Raw genomic sequence first — 24,711 nt, forward strand, 5'->3', positions numbered from 1 at the left:
AACAGCGGGCTCACCGTCTAGAAGGGGAAGAGAAACAAAACAAAATAAAACAAGTAGAAAGGCATCAACACCATCAAAATAGATAAATAGAATCATAGATATATACACATCATTAATAAAATAGAGTAATGAATATGTACAAATATACACAAGTGCTATAGGAAGGGGAAGGGGGTAGAGCAGAGGGAGGGAATAGGGTATTGAATACTAAAGACTGACTTGCATATGGTATTTTCCTTATGTGGGAAAAGGTATTCTTGGCCAAACATACCTCTTGAGTTGCTATTTTCTAACATCAGTGCGGATACAACCTGATGATTCTGTGACTTGACAAACTGGAGGATCATCTGATCTCTCCTTCCTTGGGCTTAAATTCGTTGATGAACTAAATTTATCTTTTGTTCTGTGAGATTCCATCGAAAATTTATTCTCATTAAGCTCAACTCCAAGATGACTGCAGATTCTCCCCACATCCAATTTTAAACCTATATACCACTTTTTATAGAAAGACTTGAAAATACATGATCGGGTATGCATTTCTGTGTAAAGTCACTAGGTGGCATGCAATGTAATTTTGAGGAATTTTAAAGAAGCGGATAAGAGTTTGTCATTGTCAGTAATACATGAAGTGGAATTGTGTTCGTTTGGCTTCTACAAAATAGATAAATAATAATAATGTTGGTATTCGTTAAGCCCTTACCATGTGCAGAGCACTGTTCGAAGCGCTGGGGTAGATACAGTGTAATCAGGTTGTCCCACGTGAGGCTCACAGTCTTAATCCCCATTTTACAGATGAGAGAACTGAGGCACAGAGAACTTAAATGACTTGCCCACAATCACACAGCTGACAAGTGGCAAAGCCGGGATAACTCTTTTCATTCCTCCAAACCCCACCCCCTTTACATTACTAGAGGTTTTCTCATTAAAGGGTTGCTAAGATATACATTGTTGATTCAAGTTAAGTGCAAATCAACTAAGTAATTGCCAAAGAGATATGAAAGAAGGGGAAGACAAGAGCACCAATTCACTCCATTATAATTCACTCCATTAAACCTAGAGTTTGTATTTTTTAAAAAGAAATCACTTAGGAAATTATTGGGTCATAGGTGTTTTGCTTTTTTTAAAAAAATGCGGGTCAAAATCATTCAAATTTCACATTTTACTTTAGCTTTTCTTTCCTGTTGTTTCTGGTATTCAGCAAATGACATAAATGACTGTTACCTCTTGGAGGTAGATAGCAATGATAAACTAATTTTACTTAACAGGCTCCAACTTCAGTCCAGAACTTAACATCCAAATCTTGATTTTATGGTGAGGGCTCAATATTGGAGCAACAAGAATGAAAGTACACTCAAGAGATAAAGCCAAAATAACCATATATATCAGTTAACCAAGAGAAATTCATTTAAAATAAAAGTATGCTTCATTTTTAAATGGCCAAGCCTTCCAAAATACTTGAGAGTTCTATCAGTGATAATGGCAAGTAAAAATTGGTGTAGCACATTTATATGGGGAAATCAACTAGATTATAGCAGAAGTAGGAAGACTTGTAAAAAAAATATTGGGGGTATAAAAGTAATAAGAACTTGACTTTGTTTTAAATTCGTCCCTTTTTGAAGGGGGTTTAAACCTAATTTAAAAAGTCAGTGATTGAGGGTAAAAGTTGGGTTAAATTGGGTAATACGATATCTCACTCTTTATTCATTTTGCCTTAAATAACAATTTGTCATCAGTAAATAAGTATTCACATGCTGTGGTCCATATGTGTAGGGTTTTGTATCAGCAAAAGTACTTGCTGAGACTCTGATGTTGTGTCCAGGGTGCTTTCGATGCAATGGGGGCCCATGTCCCAAGGCTTTGCTTGAAGGTGTGGCGTCTGCCAAGTTCCGGCTCTCCTGTTCTCTTAGGTTGTATCACATTTTGAGAATTTCAGAGGCATAAATGCTTCGCATAATTGCCAAATTAGGGGGATGTCATTTTAAACGTTCAGTGCTACAAAAAATGGGAAGAACTATCTAGTAGGTGATCCCTGTCCCCATCCCACCCAAAAACATTGCTCTGTCTGGATATTGACTTTCTGAATATCTCAGATTTTTCCCAAGTTTTTTAATAGGCATTTTAGTCAAGCATTTAAAATACATGCAGAAGATGTGGAAATGTTTCCAAAATCCTATCTCCTCCAATCCACTTCCTATCCTGATTTTCCTCACAATATGACCTCATAGTCTCTTCCCTTGACTTTCTCTTGTCCAGAGGAGTCAACTTCTCATATTGAGTGTAAGGATTAATTTAGAGTGGGATCTTGGGGATTGGGCTTTCAGGGACAAATAAAGAAAAGGAGAAAGGGGGGAAGGTGAAGAGGGCACTTATCCCTTGAAACTGTGAGCTCTGTGGGCAGAGAATGGGTCTGCCAACTCTTGTAATATAGTACTCTCTCAAATGGTTATTACAGTGCTCTGTATCAGTAGGCACTCAATAAATACCTCTGATTGACTGATTATCCTCTGCTGCTGTCTGCCCATGTTATCTTCTCTTCGGAGCTGTAGAAGCATCATGGCCAAACAATCCCACGAGATTATCCAGGTGCCAAAGATAATCTAGAGTCTCCAAACTGTCTTCACATCCGAAGTCTCTCCTAGCCCAGAGGAAAGATTTGGGAAAGAGGATCATTCCCACTGGATGCCAGAGACAAAAGACGTTTCTGGCTTCACTCTAGAGGCTGGCGAAGACAAGAGAAATGGTGCAGATGTTTGAGTCCATTGTCTTTCTTCCAAGACCCTTAAGCAGACATCTTGGCTTTAGTTTTGGTCTCTTTCCAGAGCAATGGGGCAGACTAGCAATGGCAGTCCACCCCACCCTAGAGGCTTGGGAGCTAAATCTAATGGCTTTGCTTTTCACAGCCAATCCAATGGGGTAGTGACCCCCTGGACTGACCCTTCCCCGCTACCCCGTGCTTCTTGTTCTGTCCTCTCGGCTTGCCCCCGAGGGATGGATGCTGCTACTAGGACTGGGAAAGCCTCTTTCCAAAACTCCACTCTATCTGTGGAATTAGGGAGTTGATTCTTGGGCACAAGGTGCCCACAAGAGGGTCAAAAGCCAACGCAGCAAATCCTGGACAGGTTAGCATTCAGATTCTTTTGACAAGGAGAGCAGCTACCATATCTCTTATTTTACAAATGAAGAAATTGCGGCCCAGAAAGGAGAGTGACTTGCTCAAGGTCACCCAGCTTGTTAGTGGCAGAGCTGTCTCCTCTAGACTATAAGCTCCTTTTGGGCAAGGAAAATGTTCACCAAGTCTGTGATATTGTCCCCTTCCAAGTACTTTATACAATGTTCTGTACACAGCTAAGTACTCAGGAAAGATCATTGATTGTCAAGGCGTAGATTCTTTTATCAAATTGCCTTTAGCTAAGTAATAATAAGGTATTTGTTAAGCGCTTACTATGTGCAGAGCACTGTTCTAAGCACTGGGGTAGATACAGGGTAATCAGATTGCCCCACATGAGGCTCACAGTCTTAATCCCCATTTTACAGATGAGGGAATTGAGGCACAGAGAAGTGAAGTGACTTGCCCACAGTTACACAGCTGACAAGTGGCAGAGCCGGGATTTGAACCCACGACCTCTGACTCCCAAGCCCACGCTCTTTCCAGTGAGCCACGCTGCAGCATAAACCTTTGAGGACATGCTGAAAAATGGCTGATTATTTCCCTCTTCTCATTTTCCTCAAATCATCTTATTGCTGTGAAAATTGTCATAAAATAAAGTGCTTTCATGTATGACTTCAATTTTTTTTCCTTCACAACATCTCCATGAGATAGGGAGAGGCAAATATAATCCCCATTAATAAGAAGAATTATATGTCAATTAAGTGGTTGATCCAAGGTCCGCCAGATAAAGTGGCTGTGATGAGAATCCTAGTTGTCTCATATGTGATCTTTCCATTAGACCAAACTGCCAGGGTCTTGTTAAAGGGAACCATTGGGTAGGCATGCATTTCGGCATGGTGAAGTCTTGTTGTTCACAGAAAAGCAGCAAAGCCCATTGGAAAAAGTATGGGCCTGGGAGTCAAGGGACCTGGATTCTAATTCCTGTTCTAATATTTGCCTGCTATGTAACCTGAGGCAAAACACTTAACTTCTTTATGCCTCAGTTTTCTCATCTGTGAAATGGGGATGAAATACCTGTTCTATAGACTGTAAGCCCCATATGGGCCAGGAACTGTGCCCAACTTGTTTTTACTCCAGCAATTACTGCAGTGCCTGGCACATAATAAGTGGTTAACGGATAACTATCAATCGTGGTATTTATTGAGCACTTGAGAATGTGCAGAACACTGCCGATGTTGGGTAGGGATAATAATGTATTTGTTAAGCACTTACTGTGTGCAGAGCACTGTTCCAAGCACTGGGGTAGATACAGGGTAATCGGGTTGTCCCACAGGCTCACAGTTAATCCCCATTTTATAGATGAGGTAACTAAGGCACAGAGCCTCTGTTCCTGAGTTGTAATTTCCAAGCGCTTAGTACAGTGCTCTGCACACAGTAAGCCTTCAATAAATATGATTGAATGAATGAATGTACTAATATTATTCACCCTACATGTCTCAAAAAGAGGGGCTTTTTAGGAAATAAAAGAACAGGCTGATTGGATGTTTGTTGTTGTTCCTCAGAGGATGGTTTTTGTTGTTTTTCGAAGCAGCCCTTCCTCTCTCCAGCAGATTGCGATAGAGTAATTAGGTATTTACTTCAGCTGTGCCCCAATGGGGATTGGGCCGCGGTTGAGCCAACACCTGTGCGCAGGTGAGGCCGTGGGTGGGTGACTGATGAATTTTGGTGGCCGGAGAGGCCCTTTTTGCAGGGCGGTGTGGGGAAAGATGAACGATGGACATGTTTATTGAGGGTGTGAGGTGCACGGCGAGCCCGGCTGGAGTCTCCCTTGCAGGGATCACCGCAAGTTCCTCATTCTAGGCCGGAGATGTCAGCTCTTGCAGAAAGTATTGGTGCTCCCCGCTTACTTCCTCATTCCCCTGGGGGTCCTTGGGCTCCAGGCCTTTTTAATAATAATACTAATAATGATAAAGGTGGTATTTGTTAAGCGCTTACTTTGTGCAAAGCACTGTTCTAAGCGCTGGGGGGGGTGGGATACAAGGTGGTCAGGTTGTCCCAAGTGGGGCTCACAGTCTTAATCCCCATTTTACAGATGAGGGAACTGAAGCACAGAGAAGTGAAGTCACTGGCCCAAAGTCACACAGCTAAGTGGCGGAGCTGGGATTAGAACCCATGACCTCTGACTCCAAAGCCCAGGCTCTTTCCACTGAACCATGCTTTTCTGCTCCCTCCACCAAACGCCCCACATCAGCACTTGCTTGCCTCCTCTTCTCTCTCTTCCTTACTTTTTCTCTCCAAAAAACCCCCTCCATCTCCCTCCAACCTTCTCTCTTTCTGTTGATGATATTTATTAAGTGCTTACTGTGTGCAGAGGACTGTACTAAGCGCTTGGGAGAGTACAATATAACAATAGACATTACCTGCCCTTAACAGGCTTACAGTCTAGAAGGGCAGAAAGACATTCATATAAACAAATAACAGACATGTACATAAGGGCTGGGAGGGGGGATAAGGGGAGTGAGTGAGGGAGAGGCAGAAGGGAGTGGGACAAGAAGAAGGCTCAGTCAGGGAAGACTTCTTGGAGGAGATGTGCTCTAAATAAAGCTTTGAAGTGTGTAGGGGGGAGAGTAACTGTCAGATATGAGGAGGGAGGGCATTCCAGACCAAAGGCAGGCACGTCCCAATGGCGAGGGATTGGCAATGAAATAGGGGAGATGGAGGCACAGGGAGAAATTTAGCACTAGAGGAGGGAAGTGTGTTTGGCTGGGTTGTAGTAGGAGAGTAACTAGGTGAGGTAGGAGGGGCAAGCTGGAGGAATGCTTTAAAACCAATGGCCAGGAGTTTTGGTTTGTTGAGGAGGTGGATGGGCAACACCTGGAGTTTCTTGAAGAGCAGGGTGACATGTTTTTGGGGAAAAGTGATCCAGGCAGCAGAGTGAAGTATGGACTGAAGTGGGGAGAGACAGGAGGCTGATGCAGGAATCATTCATTCAATCAATCGTATTTATTGAGCACTTACTCTATGCACAGCACTGTACTAAGCGCTTGGAAAGTACAATTCAGCAATAGAGAGAGACAATCCAGGCGGGATAGGATGAGCGATGGTATTAAAGTGGTAGCAGTTTGGTGAGGAGAGGGCGGATTTTACCGATGTCGTGAAGGTGGGACCGACAGGATTTAGTGCGGTTTGAATGACAGCGAGGAGTAAAGGATAACGCCAAGGTGATGGGCTTGTGAGACAGAAAGGATAGTGGGGCCTAGGTGCGGCGGGGCTGGGATGAATAAAAGGGGAAAGTCGGGGTGTCGTAGGAGGGAGTTGAAGGAAAGAAAGAGAGGGCTTGGGGAAGGCCACTTGGAGGAGATGTGCCTTTAACAAGGCTTTGAAGCGGGGGGGAAGAGCAATTGTCGGATATGAGCAGGGAGAGCGTTCCAGGCCCGAGGCAGGACGTGGGCGAGAGGTCGATGGAGAGACAGGCGAGTTGGAGGTGTAGGGAGAAGGTTAGCATTAGGGGACCCAAGGGTGCCGGCTGGGTTGTCCCCCCCACCCATCCCCAATATATTTTTCCTTCCTCACTTGCTCTCTCCCTCCTTCAATCAGTCGTACTTACTGAGCACTTACTATGTGAAGAGTACTGTACTAAGCGCTTGGGGGAGTACAATACCACCAAACTTCCTTCTCCTCTTCTCTCCTGCCCTCCTACATTCTCTCTCCTTCCTTTTCTCTCTCGCTCTCTCCTTTCTTCTCTCTCTCGCCCATCCTGCTCTTTCCTTCTCTCGCGCTCTCCCTTCTCTCTCTCCTTTCTGTACTTTCGCTCATTCCTTCTCTTTCCTCGCTCCCTGTTCTCGCTCATCCCTTCTTTCCCCTCCTTTACTCTCTCTTTCCTTCTCCCTCCTTTTCTCTCTGCTTTCGCTCATTCCTTCTCTCCTCCTCTCCTCTCTCCTTCCTTTTCTCGCTTATTCCTTCTTTCTCCTTCCGTTTCTCTCTCCTTTCTCTCGCTCATTCCTTCTCTCCTACTCTCCCTCTCTCCCTTCTCTCGCTCATTCCTTCTTTCTCTTTCCTTTTGTCTCGCTCACTCCTTCCTTCTCCTTTCTGTCACTCATTCCTTCTCCTTCTCTCCCTTCTCTCGCTCATCCCTACTTTCTCTTTCCTTTTCTCTCGCTCACTCCTTCTTTTTCCCTCTCCTTTCTCTCGTTCATTCCTTCTCTCCTCCTCTCCTTCCTTTTCCATCTCCTTTCTCTCGCTCATTCCTTCTCTCCTCTCTCCCTTCTCTCTCCTTCCTTTTCTCTCTCCTTTCTCTCGCTCATTCCTTCTTTCTCTTTCCTTTTCTCTCGCTCACTCCTTCCTTCTCCTTCCTTTTCTCTCGCTCATTCCTCCCCTCTCCTCCCTTCTCTCGCTCATTCCTTCTTCCTTTTCTCTCGCTCTCTTTCCTTTTGTCTCCCCTTGGTCTCGCTCATTCCTTCTCTCTCCTCCTTCTCTCGCTCTCTCCCTTCTCCCCCCTTCCTCCTCTCTCTCCTTCCTTCTCTCCCCTTCCCTTTCTCGCTCTCCCGTTCCTTCCATCTCCCTCTCTCGCTTTCTCCGCTCTCTCCCCAGCACTTATGCGCAGATCTGTCCTCGATTTAGATTAATGTCCGTCCCCCCCGGACCGTCAGCTCGTTGTGGGCAGGAAATGTGTCCGTGTACTGTTCTATCGTCCTCTCCCGGGCGCTGAGTACAGCGCCCTGCCCACCCAGTGAGCGCTCAGTAAATACCCCTTTCTCTTTCTCTCTTCCGCCGGCCCGCCCGTCTGGCCTTCCTGCTCCTCCTCCTCCTCGTCCCGCCTTCCCCTTCCTCGCCCTGCCTCCTCCCCCGGCCGGGCCGCAGGATTGAGGAAGCGCCGTCCGGTCCGGTCCCGGCCCGGCCCGTCCCGCCCGGTCCGGTCCTGCCCTGCCCTGCCCGGTCCGATCCTGCCCTGCCCTGCCCGGTCCGATCCTCCCCTCCCCTGCCCGGTCCGGTCCTCCCCTCCCCTGCCCGATCCGATCCGGCCCTGCCCTCCCCGGTCCGGCCCTGCCCGGTCCGGTCCTGCCCTCCTCGGTCCGGTCCTGCCCTCCTTGGTCCGGTCCTGCCCTGCCCGGTCCTGCCCTGTCCGATCCTGCCCTGCCCTGTCCGGTCCTGCCCGGTCCGGTCCTGCCCTGCCCTGCCCTGTCCGGACGGGTCCTGCCCGGTCCAGCCCTGCCCTGTCTGGTCCTGCCCGGTCCCATCCTGCCGGTCCGGTCCTGCCCTGTTCTGCCCTGTCCTGCCCTGCCCGGTCCGGACCTGTCCGGTCCAATCCTGCCCTGCCCGACCCGGTCCGGTCCGGTCCGGTCCTGGGCGGGGTGTCGGGCTTTAGGGGCGCCCCGGTCCCGTCCCGTCCAGCCGGCCCGGGACCCCACCTGCTCACCGCCCGCGCTCCTCGCCCCGCCCACGACAGCAGGTAGGGCCTGCTTAACCACCCCCCCACCGCTCCTCCTCCTTCTCTTCCTCCTCCTCTTGCCCCGCACCCGAGCGGTGTGCCCCCCGCTCCTGCCCCAGCCTCCCTCCTGCGGGCAGGGCGGGACAGGGAAGGAGGCAGCAACGGGCCCTGCCAGCCACCTTGGCCCTTCCTCCTCTCCGATCGCCCTGCGTCCTTCTTGCCCATCCCCTAAGGTGGGTGATGATGATGATAATAATGATGACGGTATTTGTCAAGCGCTTACTATGTGCCGAGCACTGCTCTAAGCGCAGAGATGATGATAATGGTATTTGTCAAGCGCTCGCTATGTGCCGAGCACTGCTCTAAGCGCTGAGATGATGATAATGGTATTTGTCAAGCGCTCGCTATGTGCCGAGCACTGTTCTAAGCGCTGAGATGATAATAATGGTATTTGTCAAGCGCTCTCTATGTGCCGAGCACTGCTCTAAGCGCTGAGGTGATGATAATGGTATTTGTCAAGCACTCACTATGTGCCGAGCACTGCTCTAAGCGCTGAGGTGATGATAATGGTATTTGTCAAGCACTCGCTATGTGCCGAGCACTGCTCTAAGTGCTGAGGAGATGATAATGGTATTTGTCAAGCACTCACTATGTGCCGAGCACTGCTCTAAGCGCTGAGGTGATGATAATGGTATTTGTCAAGCGCTCGCTATGTGCTGAGCACTGTTCTAAGCGCTGAGATGATAATAACGGTATTTGTCAAGCGCTTGCTATGTGTAAAGCACTGTTCTAAGCGCTGAGGTAATAATAATGGTGGTATTTAAGCGCTTACTATGTGCAAAGCACTGTTCTAACCGCTGGGGTGGATACAAGGTCCTCAGGTTGCCCCCCATGAGGCTCACGATCTTCATCCCCATTTTACAGATGAGGGAACTGCAGCACAGAGAAGTGAAGTGACTTGCCCAAAGTCACACAGCCGATAAATGGCGGAGCTGGGATTAGAACCCGTGACTTCTGACTCCCAAACCCGGACTCTTTCCATAGAGGGTCGTCAGTTTTTCCCACGTGGGGCTCACGGTCTTCATCCCCATTTTACAGATGAGGTCACTGAGGCACAGTGAAGTGACAGGCCCAGAGTCTCACAGCTGACAAGTGGTGGAGCTGGGATGGTGGCAGCCCCCTTGCCTCAGAGATGCCTAGGGGCCGGGTGGCACAAAGTGGCATTCTCTGAAAGCCCTCACTCCCTTCCCTGCGGCAGCTGCCGGGGCAGCGCTGAGCGAGCCGCCCTTCCCCGGCAACAGCAGCATTCATTCATCCAGTAGTATTTATTGAGCGCTTTCTATGTGCAGAGCACTGTACTAAGCGCTTGGTATGTGCAATTCAGCAACAGATAGAGACCATCCCTGCCCAATAACGGGCTCACGGTCTGAACGGGGGAGACAGCATAGCAAAAGAGAAGAAAACAAAACAAGTAGTCTGGCGATGCAGCCCAGTCAGCTCACAAGGGCCGAGTGTGCCCCTACCCAGCTGGGCATATGCATCTAGTTCGGTGCCCAGCACTGCAGCGAGGGGGCACGATGGATATGGCATAATATCAGTAGTATGGGAGGCTCCAAAAGGAGATTGGGGATTGTCACTTATTAATCTCACCAGCACGACTGAATTTAAATCCCCTGTGGATTTGGATTGCAGTATTTCTCTGTTGCCTATGCACTAAGAAGATTCCTTTTGACAGGGCTGTCTCTAAAGTTTTGTACGGCCTATAGCACCATCTGTGCAGGGTTGTTTATTAATCGTGGCCTAATAACTGCTTTTTGGCTATGATTCAAAGTAAAGAGGGAGAAAAGGCCCTCATTTCCTGTTCTCTTGCAGCATTGGTGTTAATACAGTGCTATAGATTAAGAATGAGTCTCCACCTCAGCTCTGAATAAAATCACAGTATCTGTGGTTTGCTAGGTAGTTGCTGCGCCTTAGTGAAGAGAACTGATAAGACCTGTGACTCAAGGGAAAGTGAAAACCCTACATTTTGATATCCCGGCAGATTTTTCCAAGCACTCTTCGAAAGACTGACCCCATCAATTATGGTCTGAGACTTCTCTCTTTCAAAAATGAGATTTAAAAAGTAAAATTCATTTCTTATTACCCGATTTTTTTTAAAATGCCGCTGTTTTGCCGGTGAAAAGGAGCAGGAATGGAATTCAAGAAATTTTCTTTGTAGTGGAGATCCAGCACTTTCACAATTTGGGAAAATACTGAATTCTTCAGCAGCTGCTATTTTGCTTTCATTTTCATTACCTTTCAGTACCTCCTGGAAAAAGTTCACAAAGTGAAATCCTAAGTACTATACTCCTTGGTCAGTTCTACTTTATTTTCAGACTTTTCATTCATTCAGTCATATTTATTGGGCACTTACTCTGAGCAGAGCACTGTACTCAACCCTTGGCAGAGTACAACAGTAAACAGACACATTCCCTGTGCACAATGTGCTTACAGTCTAGAGCAGGGGAGAAAGACATTAATATAAAAAAATTACAGATATGTACATAAATGCCTTGGGGCTGGTGGGCGGGGGGGTGGGGAGAGAACAGAGGGAGCAAGTCAGGGCAACACAGAAGGGAGTAGGAGAATAGGAAAGGGGCCCTTAGAGAAGGCCTCCTGGAGGAAAAGTGCCTTCAATAAGGCTTTGAATGGGGCAGAGTCACTGTCTGTCTTATTTGAGGAGGGAGAGCATACCAGGCCAGAGGCAGGATGTGGGTGAGGCGTCGGCGGCGAGATTGAGGTATGGTGAGAAGGTTACCATTAGAGGAGCAAAATGCGTGGGCTGGGTTGTGGTAGGAGGGGGCAAGGTGGTGGAGTGCTTTAAAGCCAGTGGTGAGGAGTTTTTGTTTGATGCGGAGGTGGGTGGACAACCACTCGAGTTTTTTGAGGAGTGGGGTGACACGTCCAGAACGTTTTTGTAGAAAAATGATCCGGCAGCAGAGTTAAGTATGGACTGGAGTCAGGAGAGGCTTGTGACTTGTGAAGTGTACCCACAGCTAAGATCTTTTGGGCCTTCCAATGGGATAGAAACCATTTCGAGCTTCAATACAATACCCTATCTGCTGCTCAAGGAAAAGTTAGAGAAGAAAGCCACATTATTACCATGTTCTATGGATAAACTAGAAATGGTGGTATTAATTGACTGTCCACTGAGTACAGTGCACTATAGAAAGCTCTTGGGAACTTCAAAATAAATTAATGGTATACTTAATGAGCGCTTACTATGTGCAGAATACTGCACTAAACCCTTGGGAGAATACAACTTTTCTTTAAAACAAAGAAGTGCCACATTCCCTGCCCTTAAGGAGCTCATAATACTAACAATGGGGTAGAATGACATAAAACTATTGACAGAGTAGTCAGAATAATTGACTCAAACATACAAAAATTGCCAAAGATGAGTATAGACAAGTTTGTAAGTGCTGAAGATGACTGGGTGTATTGGAAAGTAATTGGGGAAGGCTTGTTGGAGGAGGTGAGATTTTTTAGGTCTTTGAATAATGGAGAGGGCCTTGGTGGTCTTCTTGGGTTTGGTTAGGAAGGAGCTCCATCCTGGAGGTACAGCCTGAGAGATGGAGCAGAGGCAAGAGAGACGAGAGTGAGATTCAATCAGGTTAGCTTGGGAACCGGTATTGTCAGAGAAGGAATTGAAGGGTAGTCCAAGATGCAGGATCCCCCATCATCATAGGTATTTATGAAGCTCTTACTGTGGTCAAACACTGTACTGAGCACTTGGGAGAGTATGGTACAGCAGAATTGGTAGTCACAAGAAGCTTACAGTCTAGAGAATCTAGAATCTCTGCAATCTACTGATAGGAGCTCACATGTCTTCAGCATTTTAAAATCCTTTTTATTAATCCTGTAGGGCTTTCTAATCCTTTTTATTAGCTAAATCTCTCATCACAACCTTTTGAAGTAGATCAACTATAAACCCCCATTTATGAGGGAGACAACTGAGCTTCAGGACAGGTGGAACTTGAATTGTCAATTGAATTATTGAAAATACAGAGTCCTCCACATATCTTTACAGGTGAATGTAGCTGGTGACAGCTGCTAGAATAAAGACTTTTTAAAAAGTCTTTATTTTGAGTTTAATGAAAAAGCAGATGGGGAGAGAAAGGTGGTCATGGAATCAATTATATAATTTGAAAACCAAAAATAAGGCATCATTAAGGCCCTGTCAATGTGCATTGCAATCATTAAAAAAATCAAAATTACAAATTTATTACACTTTCGTGTCCCTTAAGTGAGAGGGAGTTGACAAGGAAGCTAAGATCAGTTTGAGAACATATTTAGCAATGCTCAAATTACTTCACCTCCTAACTTATTTTTCATAAGATAGGTACAGAAATATGATTCTAATTGAACTGCTCTAATGGCAAAATGTTACGTTTGTAAAATTATTTTCATACAGAAACTGAAAGCAAAAAGGGGAACAGTTTGTGCTAGGTTTTTCAGCTAGTACAAATCTCCACTTTACAAAAAAGGAAAAAAAAAGCTTATCAGGTAAACTAATCTATAACATTAAGAAAGGAGCTCAGCACTAAAATGCTTTTAGTCTTGTTACAGATTAGACTGAAGAGTAAAGGTCTCTTTGTAAATTTGATAATTATGATAGGTTCTCAGTATGAGTGAATTTCTGAAGAATAGTAGCTTAAAGTTGTTTATAAAACAAAAATAACATTGAAATGTTTCTGCTCTTGGGTTTTTGTTTTATCTCAAAGTTCGTTTTCCTGTTGAGTTCTTGCCCAGGATAACCTTTTAAGATCCTGCCAACTTTACAATTTCTCATTTTCCTTATTCTCTAGAGATTTCAAAGTATTTTTTTCACTTTATTTTCCATGGACGATTTACCGTCATATTTGGCTAATTGAACTCTTCTGAACCCTTAGGTAATAATGCCATAGTGTTAATCACAATACAGCTAGTTGAATAATTGGTATAGAATTAGGTGTCCTGATTTACGGTATGTACTTTTAGAATAACAGGACTATTTTTTTGCCTTGTAGTTTAACATGAATTGCTTATCTACAGTCTCTCTAATGCCAGAGAGGTCACATAGTATATTGTCTCTGATTTCTAGGCCTCAAGAGGCTTGTAGAGGAGGGAGTAGGAAGAGAGATTCATAGCACTGGATGATTGTTTGATAGAGTTACGTCAAGTGAAGTCACTTCACTTCTCTGTGCCTCAGTTCCCTCATCTGTAAAATGGGGATTAAGACTGTGAGCCCCACGTGGGACAACCTGATTCCCTTGTGTCTACCCCAGCGCTTAGAATAGTGCTCTGCACATAGTAAGCGCTTAACAAATACCAAAAAAAACCCCAAAAAAACCCCCCAAAAAACCCAAAAAACTTACTGTCAGCCTTTTAATTGGGATACACCTGAAGTAGGTACTGGCAAGGGGAGGGTTTAAAAAGCAGGATGGACGTAGATGGGATAAGTGGGTGGGAAGGATTGAAAAGCACTGTGGGTTGAGGATAGAATGTGGAATACAAATAAAATAGTCCCGTGACTTCTTAAATTGTAATTTTTTGAACCCCTGTATTTTTCTCCTCTGTGTACCCAGAACCAGGGAAATTTCTTCAGAACTAGGACTTCTTGCCGAAACGTTCTTTCTGGGAAAACCCTACCTCCTGAACAACAAATTACATCAGCTATGTGACTTAACTTGGGATGGTTTCTGAAACTGGAGTGTTAATGCTTCACAAGTGCAACCCAGGATGTACTGGTGTGTGGGCCCTGAGGAATCTGCTGTTTGCCCAGAGCCCAACATGGACCTTCAGAATGGTAAGCTCATTATGTGTGTGGGTGAGAGGAAGAGTTCTGTGCAGCTGTGTCCTGGTTTTTTCAAACTGATTTTGATACTCTAAGTGAGAGTAACAATGGTTCTCAAATTCTCAAAGTAGACAGGCATGCTACTGATGCCTGTCTACTTGTTTTGTTTTGTTTTTAGCCTCCCCGCTTCTAGACGGTGAGCTGTTGTTGGATAGGGATTGTCTGTATTTGTTGTCGAATTGTACTTTCCAAGTGCTTAGTACGGTGCTCTGCGCACAGTAAGCGCTCAGTAAATACAATTTAATGAATGAATGAATATTCAATTTATAATATTTGGTATTTGTCATTTAACAAATTGCACGCATTTATTGAGCATCTGTTGTGTGCAGAGCATTATACTAAGCACTTGGGAGAGTACTGCCTAATGGAGTTGGTAGACATGTTCCCTGCCCATAACAAAATTACCCAAGTGGTTTTTTTAACTGATGGGATTTTACCTGAGTACTGAGCTCATAGATGTAGTGTGTGCTCAGGACTTGAAACTTCTTGAAGAATAATAGACCCAGATCCAAGCAGACTCCACCAGTGTTGGCTTGTTCACTAAGCTCTGGGTCAGCAGTAATCTATCAGTGTTTTGATCTTTGAAAGGAGTATCTGTGTTCAAATTTATTAAATTTATTTCTGGAACCCTCTTTAGAAACCTTGCTAGTGTTTGGAATCAGAGCTATACCTGATATCCTTGAAATGTTAATCACACAGATGAACTTAATGTCTAAAATTGTCTTCCTAGTAAATGTTCTTGGGGCTCCAGTTTGAATCTTGAGCTTTCCTGTGTAGTAAATCATGTTAAGACAGCCGTGATTGTATTAATGTGAGATGAGTGCTTTGCACACAGTCACTGCTCAATAAATACGATTGAGTGAATGAATGAGGGAAATGCGACTGAGACTAGCAGAAAAGCAAAGCCCAGTAGGGGGGCCTGGAAGTGTCTTTCTTCAGAATAACATTTTCCACGTCCCCTCTCTATTTCAAAAGAAACCAAGGACACTTTGGGGAAAGTGTGGTCACCAGAGGACCCCAGACTTAAATTTAGCCCTAGGGTCTCCTCCTCCCATCAGTAATCTTTCCTCTCCTTCTAAATAATAAAAAAATTGTGGAATATGTTAAGCTGGGAAGCAGTGTAGCCTAGTGGAAAGACCACAGGCCTGGAAGTTAGAAAACCTGGATTCTAATCCCAGTTCTTCCACTTGTCTGCTGGGTGACTGTGAGCAACTCACTTAACTTCTCTGTGCCTCAGTTTCCACATTTGTAAAATGGAAATTCAAAACTTCTTCTCCCGCCCTACTCAGACTGTAAGCCTCATATGGGGCAGGGACTGTGTCTGACATATCTTGTAATGTACTCCAGTGCTTAGTATAGTGATTGACACCTAGTAAGTGCTTTAATTCCACAATTGCTTTTATTACAATTAAGTGTTTACTATGTGCCAACCACTGAACTAAGCTCTGGGAATGATAGAAGATAATCAGGTCGAGTACAGTCCCTATCCCACTTGGGGCTCACAGTCTGATAAGGAGGAAGAACAAGTATTTTTATCCCCATTTTTACAGAAGATGAAACTGAAGTACAGGGAAGTTAAATGACCTTTCCCCACAGCCACAGCAAGCAGGTGGTAAAACTGAGAATAGAGCTCAGATCTTCTGACTCCAAGATCTGTGGTCTTTCCATGAGACCATACTGCTTTTCTCCCCCTCCCCTACATCCAAGTTGAGGCAGGGTAGGAGCTGAGTTAGGAAAGGATGACAAGAAAGAATTTCATTCCTTTGTTCCAGAGGAGATGCTGTTGAAGGCTTGGGATGCAGCACCTTTTCCAAATTGCAGGCTGAGATATTAAGTCCCTCTGAATCAGTTACAAATAGGCAGGTGGTTCTGTGTGCCATCAGTTCCTTTCCCTTTGGCAAGAGGAAGACCACTAAGCCAGCCTGGGTGTTTTGTTGTTGTTATTTAATGTTTGTTCCTGGGGAAACTGGAACAGAAATTAAATTGAATATCCAGAAATTTTCATATTATATTGAAACTTTTGTGCCTAAAGTGAGCAGGATACAGAAAAACAATCTGGTGAATTTCTCATTATCCCACTTGATATTTGAGTGTCAATCTTTAGAATGTGTATGTTGAAAGCTACACCGCATACTTAATTAAATTAGAGTGCCTGAAATATCATGTAGTCAATGCTCTGGGGGATTTTCCTTCATTAAATTTATTACTGAAGAGAGCTGAGCTCTTGGGATAAGCTCACACACTTGTCAACAAGGGGAAAGCCTGCCTGTCTCTTTTACATCGTTAAAGAAGATACTGGTCAGATAGTTATAGCTGTTAGTCTATGATTAGAGAATCTGCATGGTCTAGTGGATAGAGCACGGGCCTGGGAGTCAGAAGAACCTGGGTTCTAACCCTGACTCTGACTCTTGTCTGCTGTGTGACCTTGGGCAAGTCACTTAACTTCTCTGTGCCTTGGTTTCTTCATCAAAAAATGGGGACTAAGATTGTGAGTCCATATGGCACAAGGACTGTGTCCAACCTGATTAGCTTGTATCTGCCCCAGAGCTTAGTACAGTGCCTGGCACATAGTAAGTGCCTAACAAATACCATTAAAAAAGATGTTCACCCTATTACCAAAATGTAAATACAGTCAGTTCTGTCATAATGCGTGTTCTTAATACATGTTGTTGCTAGATGACACTGAGAGAATTAAGAGACATTCTTTGGGTGCCAGATGACATACCTGGGTAGAATAAAATGTAATAGTAATAATAATGTTGGTATTTGTTAAGCGCTTACTATGTGTAGAGCACTGTTCTAAGCGCTGGGGGAGACACGGGGGAATCAGGTTGTCCCACAGGGGGCTCACAGTCTTAATCCCCATTTTACAGATGGGGTAACTGAGGCCCAGAGAAGTTAAGTGACTTGCCCACAGTCACACAGCTGACAAGTGGCAGAGTGGGATTCGAAGTAGTAGAAGAAATAGTTGTACTCATGCTGTGGCATCGGACACAGTGATTACTACAGCTTGAGCTTACCTTCAGCTGGAGTTCTGCAAGAATGCCACCCTCAGTTTTGTATGCCTGTTAGAGTGCTGCTTTTAAAGGTTGAGAGAAGAGTGGTCCCAGAATAATTTAAAATATCCAAATGCATTGTGAGTGTGTCCAAAATTACCAACTCAGTAGATGCATAATGTACACTTTGACTCTTCAAATACAGTAGTATATCTTCAGAAATAGCTTTCAAACCAGAGTCAAAGAGTTAACCAGTAGTGGCCCTTTGTGCCATCCAGAAATAGAAGTAGGAAATAGCATAGAGAAATAGGAAGTACACCTAATGCTGCTCCTTGGTTGCCAGTGTGGTTGTTTTTAAAGAAGTTTGCAAGTTTCAGAACCACCCCTGCAATGAACACCAGCCCATAGCTTTCGTCAATTTTATATGCAAGTGACCCAAACTGCCCATTCCATTTTGGCTCAATCTCGTACACTGTACAACAATTTTAATGGAAATAAAATTTCTAAATCTGACCCCAAATTTGTTGCTCTAAGTAAGAGGAAGGAGAAATGGACAGTTCTCTTTTGGGCTAAAGTACAGGACTCAGACTGTAAAAAAAAAAAAATAATAATAAAAAAATAAAAAGAGATATAGCCACCTAGGATTTCCTGTTGCATCCATCATACTTGCAGTTTAGGAAGAAGAAAAGTAACAGCAATTTAGTAGGAAAGTAGCAAGTAGATTTAAGAATTCAGGTAACCTTCAGTAAAGGTCTCATCTAAGCCTGTAACTCTACAACTATTAATTAAACCATATATTTCCTCCCTTCAATTTCAAAGGGTGCTTGGCACATCAGAAGGCTTTTAGAGGGTCAGATTTGTTTAAAAATGTTCTCCTGGCATGTGACCAAATATTAAAAAACAAAAGAAACTTCCCAAAACCCTTAAACTACCTCACCAGCTAAGTGAATCGTATTTTATTATTACAAACAAATTAAAAAACAGTCTCTTGGAGGTTAGCCCCAATTTTGGGAATTCAGTTAGGCCCCTTTAGCTTCATAACTCTTCCTGGTCATTAGGGAACCATTCGGTTTCCCAGAAGTAGTAATTGTTACCTTACTGTGGCTGGTTGGTTGGTTGGTTTGACTTAAGCATACAGAGCCCAAAGGGGAGGTGGCCGAGGTACTTCTAGAAGGAGGTGCTAGGCTAATGTTACCAGATTTTTTGATCACCCACATGGGAACAGGAGGGGGACTTCCAGGGTATGAGATGAAAAAGACAGTTGGGGGAGTCAGGTGGCAAAGATAGAGGAGAGAATGGTCAGAGTAAAAGGGATAAAGGAGGGGAACAGAACACAGGAAAGAGACAGAGAAGGGGAAGATGAAATGAAGGAAAGGGAAAGAGTTGGAAGGAGAGGAGGTCATCAAGATAATGTTCATTCATTCATTCAATATTATTTATTGAGCACTTACTATGTGCAGAACACTACTAAGCATTTGGAATGTACAATTCAAAAACAGAAAGAGACAATCCTTGTCTAGTGATGGGCTCACAGTCTAACCGGGGGAGACAGACAGCTAAGCAAAACAGAACAAAAAAAAGCAAGACAACATCATCAAGATAAGTAGAATCAAGGAGATATACCCTCATTAACAAAATAAATAGGGTAATAAATAATATATACAAATGAGCACAGTGCTGAGAGGAAGGGAGGGGGAAGAACAGAGGGTGGGGGGGCGGGGAGGGGAGGCCGAGCAGAGGGAAGGGGGGGTGCTCAGTCTGGGAAGGCCTCCTGGAGGAGGTGTGCTCCCAGTAGGGCTTTGAAGAGAGGAAGAGAGTTAGTTTGGCGGATGTGAAAAGGGAGGGCATTCCAGGACAGCGGTAGGACATGGGCCAGGGGTCAACGACAGGATAGGTGTGAACGGGGGATCATGAGGAGATGAGCAGCAGAGGAGTGGAGTATACAGGGTGGGCAGTAGAAAGAGAGAAGGGAGGTGAGGTAGGAGGGGGCAAGTTGATGGAGAGCTTTGAAACCAAGAGTGAGGAGTTTTTGTTTCATGCGAAGGTTGATAGGCAACCACTGGAGGTTTTTGAGGAGGGGAGTGACATGCCCAGAGCATTTCTGTAGGAAGATGATCCAGGCAACAGAATGAAGATAGACTGGAGTGGGGAGAGACAGGAGGAAGGGAGATCTGAGAGGAGGCTGACACAGTAATCCAATCGGGATATAATGAGAGCTTGTACCAGCACGATAGCAGTTTGGATGGAGAGGAAAGGGCGGATCTTGGCGATATTGTAAAGGTGAGACCGGCAGGTGTTGGTGACGGATTGGATGTGTGGGGTGAATGAGAGAGCTGAGTCAAGGACGACACCAAGTTTGCGGCCTGTGAGACTGGAAGGATGGCAGTGTCGTCCGCAGTGACAAGGAAGTCAGGGAGAGGACAGGGTTTGGGAGGGAAGATAAGGAGCTCAGTTTTAGTCATGTCCCTGCATGCTGCCAGAAACTGGGCCGAAGCAGTGGCTTTTTACCCCCAACTAGACTGGCCCATCCTGGGGGTTTCCAGCAGACTCAAAACACAACATTTCAGCCACACCGGAAACCCCTGGGAACAGCCTGTGAAGGCCCGTTCAGTTGTGGTGGTGGTTGCCACCACTAAAAAGGAAGAAGAGGTAGAAGGAACTGGATGGCCTCTCCTCCCCTTGGTTTCCCTCCTATCATCCCACTGTGGCTGTCCAGTTTCTTCCTACCACCTCAGCCGAAGCAGAAGCCTAATGGGTCCCTCCCGATGCATTTCGGGTTAGAAATCTCCGGAATCGTCACTGGCTCACCTAATGTGGGACATTTGATCCTACTATTCAGTGTGACGTAGTGAAAAGACGACGGGCCTAGGAATCAGAGGTCCAGGGATCTACTCCCAGCTCTGCTTATTGTTTCTGGGTGACCTTGGGCAAGTGACTTAACTTCTCCGTGCCTCAGTTTCCTTAGTAAGATGGGAGCTCGATACCTGCCCTCCCTACCTAGACTGTGAGCCTCATTTGGAATAGGCAGTGTGTTCAGCTTGATTATTTGTATTTACCCCAGTGTTTAGTAGTCAATCAATCACATTTATTGAGCGCTTACTATGTGTAGAGCACTGTACTAAGCACTTGGGAGAGTACAGTATAACAGACACATTGGCTGCCCCCAACAAGCTTACAGTCTAGAGGAATGAGCTTACAATGTAGAAGTACAGTGATCAGTACATAGTAAGCAGCGACAAATGCCACAATTATTATTAACCCCATTTCCTGTAGAATGTAAGGTGCAGCTGCCTCTTTAGGACCTTCTCTGTGCATAAAAAAAATGCATTTATGGGCTACCTCTAGCTCTTGAGCCTAATCTCTCCATGATACATGAGGAGCAAGGAAAAAAAATTGTAGCGGATAATCACACTAATTGTGATCACAAATATTGTCAGTCAAACTTAATAGCATTTTTGTTTAAAAACTGCATTTGAAATGTTTTGATAGAATTCCTTTTTTATTAGTTTATCAATTATCTTTATCTCCAACTCCTAATCTCTGATCAAACATAGCCAATAGGGTTTATAAAAAGATTTTGTAGTTCTAAATTTTGTCCTAAAACTCCTCAGTCATGCAATTTTGAGAATAAAATTGAAATTAAAGAAGACAGAATCGGCAATCCAAGATTCATTTGCAAACATTTACTTTTTGATATTTTTTATGTGGGCATTTAAAATTACTATTTAGGCTACTAAAATCTTTATGGCAGTACTAAGCAGATGTCTTTTAATGATGGAAATGGCAACATTAGTATTTGCATACTTCTGTAGTCTTTAAACAAGCATCAATAGTTGCACGTTTTGACTCAATTTTGCACTTAATTTGCCTATTTTAAAAAAAATACAGTGCTCCTAGAGCTACTGTTGCAAACTGTGCATTTGTCTTGGACACCTGTGCAGAGAGCAGTTAGCAGAGCATCCCAAGGAGGAATGTTTAAATCGTTGTTCTTGAAATACAAGAAGGTTGTTTGTTTTTTAGTAGCTTTTTTTAACAGCAAAAAATATTCTTTCCCCACTCTCGTTATCTTTTCAGATATTCTATCTTCCCAACACCACCACCACTCCTACTCTCATCTGGAAAATTTCCATCCCGTAGAAAAACTTAGAGAGGAAAAAATAGTTTCTTCTTCATAAAATGCTGTTTTTTTATTTAAAAAAATTCAAAACATTATTTGATTGTTTTTTAATGAGTCCCATCCCCCATCAGACTGGAGGCAGGGTGAGGCCTGGGATGCTGCTTGAGCCCTCTTCCAACACCCCTACCCCCCTCAACAAACTTGGGCGCTTCAAGTGTTTGTTGCCAGGAATCCCAGCCTGCCGTATCTGCAGACCTTCTGCGAGAGGAAAGGCGGATGAAGCAGTGACTGGTTTTGTTAAAATGTTTAGATCATTTGGACCCTATTTATTTTGTTAATGAGGTGTACATCCTCTTGATTCTATTTATTGTGATTATGTTGTCTTGTTTTTATCCCTCTGTCTACCCCGATTAGACTGTAAGACCATCATTGGGCAGGGATTGTCTCTGTTGCCGAATTGTATATTCCAAGCACTTAGTACAATGCTCTGCTCATAGTGAGCACTGAATAAATACTGTTGAATTAATGAATGAACTTTGGTGGACTGGAGATGGGGGAGGGGAAGATCAGGATTAGTTTTGATTTTGGAAGGTTATTATTTTAATGTTTGTCTCTTACCCTGTAAATCGAATGTTTTATGTGCCTCCAATTGACTCTTCTGGTGTATTTTCAACCGCCTAATACATTAATTTGCACAAAATAGGTGTTGAACAATTACTGCACATGTAATAATCACTGTTATAATTAGTAATTATACTTAGTATCCATTGAGCTTTTATTTGCAATGGAATTGTGAGATGTATTATTTCATCCTTTTGGCCCAAACAAGAATCCAGATACCACAGGATTAGCTCCTTTTACAGTATCCTTACAGTAGGAAATTTGGCTAGGGCCTCTTAACCAGACTAGAGTTTAAAAAGTTTCCTCATGGCAGGATGGTGCTTTTCCCTTGGCCACTCCAGTACTGCTCTCTCCCCACTTCCAGTCCAATCGATAGTTTCTGTTGAGTACTTACTGTGTGCAGAGCATTACACTGGGCACTTTAGAAAGTAAAATTCAGCAGAGTTTCATTGTATTGAGAAGCAGCGTGGCTTAGTGGATAGAGCACAGGCCTGGGAATCAGAAGGAACTGGGTTCTAATTCTGGCTCTGCCACTTGTCTGCTGTGTGGCCTTGGGCAAGTCACGTCACTTCTCTGTGTCTATTACTTCATCTGTGAAATGGAGATTAATACTGTGAACCTCGTGTGGGACATAGGCCATGGCCTACCTGATTAACCCAGTGCTTAGTACAATGTTTAGGATATAATAAGTGCTTACTGAATACCATAATAAAAACAAACAAACAACAATAAAAAAAGTTGGTTTACACGATCCCTGCCTACAAAAAGCTTACAGTCTGTTTAAACTGTACTACCCTGGATAAATCGATGTCCCCTGCTGATACTATCAATTGTATTTATTGAGTGCTTACTGTTTGCAGAGCACTGTACTAAGAACTTGGGAGAATACAATATAAGAATTGGTAGACATGTTCTACCATGAGAGAATGCGTAATTAAGGTGCCAAATCCACAAACAAATGTTTATCATGGAACCCACTGTTTGTCTGGAATGACAGCATTCTTTACTAGTAAAGGCACAATCATAAAGATATGATGTGCTTTCCCTTCATCCCCTACTTAATCCTGTTGATTTCTCTCTAAATTCTTTCCTTCGTTTTCTATGTTACAAGTTGAAGTAAATGGGAAATTGTTTACTGAATTGCAGGAATAATTTTTTCCAAAATTGCTCATTTTATTGAAGTTCAGTTTGCTATTTTTAACCTGCAGTTTTGCTCTCCTTTTCTATCTTTAAATCTAATAGGGATATTATTCCTCTACTTAAAGTTCTCATAAGCACTCGAGTACAAACCTCTGAGGAAGAATTTTCTAAAAACTGTCCATAGCTACCTAGAGGATAGGAGGCCATGGAAAAACAATGACCAAGAACAGTGAGTCAAGTTTAGAGAAGCAAGGAAATGTTGATGAATATAGCCCAAACATTCTTGGTATGCTTGTGGTTTCTGTGGAAGCTGTAGAGCTTCTTGCTTTAATAATCTCACTTTATTATCACTCAGGGAAATAAGAGGCACAATTGATGAGGTTGGGCTTTTTTTATTAAGATTGTTTTCAATGACAAAATACATTTAGTCTATTTGGAAGAATTTAAGTCTAATACAGAAATGGCTGGGAAATGGTAAAACCAGGATCCTGGAGTTAGTTCAAGCTGGATGTAATAATCAGCCTTATGATAATAAAATTTTTAATGGAAGAGCAAAGCACCCAAAGATCGCTGTTAATCACTGAAGCACTGAAGACGCATCTTTTCTACTATTCCTGCCTCAGATTAAGAGGGCTAAGGAGCATTAGAGCAGGCTTTTACTTCTCTATTGACCAGAACATACATTTCTTACACTAATGGACAAGATCCATTTTAATATTTCAAAGGCAACACTGTCACTCTTTGTTCTACTCCAGCTGTATGTGTTCAAACTCAAAAACACAGCTAAAAAGATGCAAATGAGCTCAAAGAATTGGGCTGTTTTCTTTCTGTCACTGCTTTATGCTCAGTTTTCAGTGTCACAGGCACTTCCACATCACTTAAGCCGTGGTGTACTCAAAAGCAACCATATCATTTTCATGCATATCCTACATACCTTATTATTTAAGCACTAATTTAGGACATAATCCTGCTTCCTTCTTCCTACTATCAGTAAATTATCATGTCTTTTTCCCCTACTAGATTGTGAGCTCCTTGAATCAAACAGTAGTATATATTGAGCACTTACTGTGTTCAGAGCACTGTAGTAAGCGCTTGGGGGTACAATACCACAAGAGAAGCGTTGTGACCAAGGGTATAGAGCAAGGACCTGAGAGTCAGAGGAACCTAGGTTCTAATCCCAGCTCGGCCACTTGTCTACTGTGTGACCTTGGGCAAGTCACAACTTCTGTTACCTCATCTGTAAAAAGGGGCTGAAAACAGTGAGCCTTATATGGGAAATGACTGTGTCTAACCTGATTAGCTTGTATCTACCCCAGGGCTTAGTACAGTGCTTGGCCCATGGTAAATGATTAAAAAGAAATTACCTCATCTGTAAAATGAGAATGAAGACTGTGAACCCCATGTGGGCTGTGGATTGGGTCTAAC

The 24,711-nt window shown here is 43.8% G+C and overlaps 1 protein-coding gene across 1 annotated transcript in view; it reads left to right on the top strand.

Annotated features, from left to right (window-relative positions):
* Positions 1-8,272: 8,272 nt before the first annotated feature.
* The window catches only part of LRRK1 (leucine rich repeat kinase 1), a 145,817-nt gene continuing 129,378 nt past the window's right edge, over positions 8,273-24,711 (top strand). The window contains 2 exon segments of the mRNA XM_029065466.2: positions 8,273-8,770; positions 14,144-14,364. Coding sequence (XP_028921299.1) covers positions 14,298-14,364 — 67 coding nt within the window. The 5' untranslated portion in view covers positions 8,273-8,770; positions 14,144-14,297.

Source organism: Ornithorhynchus anatinus, chromosome 5 (genome assembly GCF_004115215.2).
Source record: "Ornithorhynchus anatinus isolate Pmale09 chromosome 5, mOrnAna1.pri.v4, whole genome shotgun sequence".
NCBI lineage: Eukaryota > Metazoa > Chordata > Mammalia > Monotremata > Ornithorhynchidae > Ornithorhynchus > Ornithorhynchus anatinus.